The sequence below is a fragment of the Lactuca serriola genome, chromosome 4 (assembly GCF_051521515.1).
Source record: "Lactuca serriola cultivar US96UC23 chromosome 4, Lser_US96UC23_V15, whole genome shotgun sequence".
Taxonomy (NCBI): Eukaryota; Viridiplantae; Streptophyta; class Magnoliopsida; order Asterales; family Asteraceae; genus Lactuca; species Lactuca serriola.
The window spans coordinates 250,781,588-250,785,663 of NC_136411.1; the positions used below are offsets into that span (position 1 = coordinate 250,781,588).

The window sequence follows — 4,076 nt, forward strand, 5'->3', positions numbered from 1 at the left end:
TCCTTGGTTGTCTTCTATTTTACCGGTGATGGTGATGCTTTAAGCTGGTACAAACATCTTGCCAGCTACAACCTTCTTGGCACTTGGCCTGAGTTCACCCGCACACATGAACTGCGTTTTGGAATAAGCATTTAGATTACAGTAAGTAGTAGCTCACGATTCCATTTCCTGCATATTTCAAGGCATTAGTGGTAGATTGCATTTGTTATTTAAAGCTTTGCAATTCCTTTTTATGAATGAAGAAGAAAATTGTTTCAGTTTGTGTTCTTAAATTTTGTTAGTGCAAAATAAGATTAGCCTTCTCAGAATTTGGCTTTATCAGCTTCTTTGTATCTCGAAAGATGTTGATTTTAAATTGAAAAGTAATAATAAATATTTTTGTAAGACTAGAAAGAATGGAGTGCGGTAAGAGCCTATATGACATTTTTTAATGATACGGTTATTTTTTAATGATACGGTTTGGGTTTTGGGTTGTGCGGCATTTTTTGTGGTGCTCCTCTCTCTCTCTCTCTCTCCATTCCTTGTATCTCTCCATTCCTTGTATGTTGTATTAAAGTGTGGCAAAATAAAAGAGTATCACACCAACTCCCTCCAGCCTAACAATACTAATAATATGGAAACAAAATTCAGATATTACTCATGAATAGCTAATGATCAACAATAAAATTATATTTAAATTAAAAATCTTTTCATACAAGCTTTCAACTATTTTCATAACATGTTAGATAGACAATCGCGTGGATTTTAAAGCCCATATAAACGTGCTTTCCATGTCCCTCATCATAATTTGATTAATTTCATTTCAAAAACCAAAATCTTTACAACAAACATTTTCTTTCAAAGACCAAATAACTTTCCCTATACTGTCCCATTCGTTGGCTCCAATTCCACCCCATAATCCTCCACCACCGCCGCTTCTTTAATCTCCTGAATCATCTTCAACACCTGCCACATCGTCGGTCTCTGCTCCGGCGAACTCACCCTACACACAATCGCCACCTCCACCAACATAACCAACCGGTGATCCTCCACCACAACCCCACCACCACCACCACCATCCCTCACCGACTTCACCCACTCCACCATATCTTCCGGCATCAAATGCGGGTGCTCCACAGCCGGTTTCCCCGTCAAAAGCTCAAGCAACAAAACCCCGTACGAGTAGACATCCGATTTGGCGGTGGGTTGGTGGTTTAACTTGCGGGTTTCCGGCGGCTCATGGGCGGCAGAATCAGCGTTGCCGCCATCAGGATGGCGGTTGGAGATGGCGGTGAGGCAGTAGTCGGAAAGACACGCTTCAAAATCAGAACCGAGAAGGACATTGGATAATTTGAGATTCCCGTGAACAAGTCTCCATGCTTGGTGAATGTATGCGAGACCTTGTGCTACATCTTCGGCTATTTTTAAGCATGATGTCCAGTGTAGTGGTTTTGCTCTTGTTGACTTTGAACCTGTGTATTGGTATTTAAGTATTTGAGTCAGATACAAGAAATAGCAACATACTTTTAGTATTATTATTATTTTTTTTAATAAGAGAAATAAAAGTACTACACAAATAAATGAAATATACTACGCCATTTATTGTATTGAGCCCTTAAATTACTGTAATGTCAGGCAATGCGATGTCGTATTCTACCAACTTTCGATAAATACACATCAACTGCAAAGATTCCTCTTGTTGGTGAATCTAGTGAGATTACAATCAATTTTTTTTTTAAATAAAAGTTATAAAGTATGCTAACGTGGCAAAATATATTAAGATCACATGCAACGAATTTTGACTAAAAGTCAAACAATCGAATGTGACAACATTGAGTCAACTCGGGATTAAATCGTTCTACTGAGTTAACGATGAGGGAAAGAAGCTTACCATGGATGAGAGACTCGAGACTTCCGTTGGCCTGGTAATCATAAACGAGTAGTCGTTCTTCTTTCGCCTGAAAATAAGCTCTAAGAGGGACGAGATTTGGGTGGCGCAGCCCACCCACCGCCTCCATGTGTCTCTCAAATGTCTCCTTGGTGGTTCCGGCCAATCTCGCGGCGTCTAACCGTTTCACGCAGACGATTAGACGGTTGTCCAGAACGGCTTTGTATGTGGTTGCCACCGATCCTCTTCCTAGCAACTCCGCCGACGCTCTCATCAGCTGTTCAAGGCTGTACAACTGAGTTTCGCCGGCGCAAAACACGAGGTTTCCGCTTTTCCCCATTGCAATCCCTTGTTGGAGTTTCTTCACCTTTTCTTCCAACTCGTTTGTTTCCTCCATCCTCATTACCTCCGCGGCTGCGTCCGCCGCCGCTGCCATTTCCATTATCTCGCTTGTTGACATAATATCCTTTCTCTTCTTCTTTTCCGATGTCTTGATTGATATGAGTACACACATTATTGATGAAATTAGGACCAGAACTCCAGCTGAGAAACCAAATATCAGTGCTAATCTCTTGTGCTTTCTCGAACCGGAATCTGTAACACCCGCCACCCCCTTTTCCATTTCCGCGCTTTGCCCTAGCACCACTCGAGGTGGCGGTGTTAATGTCGATGTTACCGTGGAATTTTTACCGAAGAATGGTCCGATGATGCTGCATTCTGTACGGACGATCTCACCACACAGTCCAGGGTTAGACGAGAACGAGGAAGCCGTGAAGTTAGCGAGTGTAGGGGTTACAGGAACCGGACCAGATAAACTATTGAAAGAAACATTGAAGATCTGAAGAGATGACTGATTGAGAGGTGGAATCGAACCATTAAAACGATTTGAATCGAGTCGAAGGTAGTTTAATCGGTCTAAATTTGCTAAATCAACAGGAATGACACCGGATAAATTATTGTGGGAGAGATCTAGGGTCCGAAGACGATGAAGGGAAGAGATCGAGGGCGGAATAACACCACTGAAGGAGTTGTGGTCCAGAAACAGGGTTTTGAGGTTAACGAGTCCGGCGAGATCAGGAATGGGTCCGGTGAGCGAGTTGCTCTGCAGACTCAGGACTCGTAACTGATCTAGGCGAGTCAATGTGTTGGGAGCAAAAACACCTGCGAGGCTTAACTTCTCAAGAACGAGTCGCACAACCTTACCGTCGGTCTGGCATTGTACTCCCTGCCATTTACAGTAGGTGGAGCTCGAGTTAACGGAATAGGGAAGCTTGTTGCGGAGATCTGCTTTGGATTTGAATGCTAGTATCGATAAAGCATCGTTCTCCGGTGTCGAAGAGAGATTTAAAGCTGAAACAGATAGTGTGTAAAAGGAAAGGAAAAGAATGGCAGTTTGAATGCGGTTTGGCCTCATCTTCAAAATCAACAATGGCGAAACCAAGGGTTTGATGGGGGGTGATTAACGTAGGGTTGATGGATCATTTGAGTGAATCAGTAGTTAACAACAGTTAGTGTTGCGGAAGGAGAATATTGGGGAAAGAAGGAGAGAGCAATGGCCTACGGGTATTGGGTGTTGCGTAGAGTGACTAGCTAACTGCAAATAATGCCAGGGAGAAGCAGTGAAGCACGTGAAAGGTTTTGGATAACAACCATTAACATGACCCATAGATTTGGAAAGATGATACTCAATTATGCAATTATAATATGGCTTTATTTGAATTATTCAATAAAATGGAAAGCAACCAGACTTGGAAATCTCATTAAAATGTCATGTATTATAATATGCTTTTATTTGAGTTATTTATTAAAATCGTCATGGCATGTAAAATATAGCCATATGGCGACATGCTTTTTATTTTTCTTCTGTCAAAGAATAATTAAGGTTTTGGATAACAACCATAGCATGAGTTATGATTAGTGTATCACGGGATGACTTTTTTAGATTAGTCAATACCGTGTGCCACTTAGTGTTTCTCCGACTATGTCAGACAAACTTCGACGATCTAAATGTACTAACGAACTTAAGAAGCAAGAGTCATGACAAAGGGACACTTCAAGTATGAAAGAAAACTTCTATTATATAACTTAACTTCTTTACAAGACAACTTCTCGATGGTTTAGGCAAATGAGTCATTCTCCCTATTTATAGGAACCTTATACCTCCTCAAGGGAAGTTTCTAGGTTCCGAACATTCCCAAGTATTTTGGAT

General features: G+C 41.4%; 1 protein-coding gene across 1 annotated transcript; it reads right to left on the reverse strand.

Moving 5' to 3' along the window:
- Positions 1-651: 651 nt before the first annotated feature.
- Positions 652-3,431, reverse strand: LOC145096919 (putative inactive receptor kinase At5g67200). Its single transcript, XM_079034307.1, has 2 exons — positions 1,871-3,431; positions 652-1,451 (listed from the first exon to the last, which is right to left on the reverse strand). The coding sequence occupies exons 1-2, from the start codon at positions 3,279-3,281 to the stop codon at positions 859-861; spliced, it is 2,004 nt and encodes a 667-aa protein (XP_078890433.1). The 5' UTR covers positions 3,282-3,431; the 3' UTR covers positions 652-858.
- Between the last annotated feature and the right edge of the window lie 645 nt (positions 3,432-4,076).

Coding starts and splice junctions, on each gene's coding strand:
- LOC145096919 (XM_079034307.1), bottom strand. CDS start 3,281: ATGAGGCCAAACCGCATTCAAACTGCCATTCTTTTCCTTTCCTTTTAC. Junction 1,452..1,870: donor TCTCGAGTCTCTCATCCATG/GTAAGCTTCTTT, acceptor ACCAATACACAG/GTTCAAAGTCAACAAGAGCA.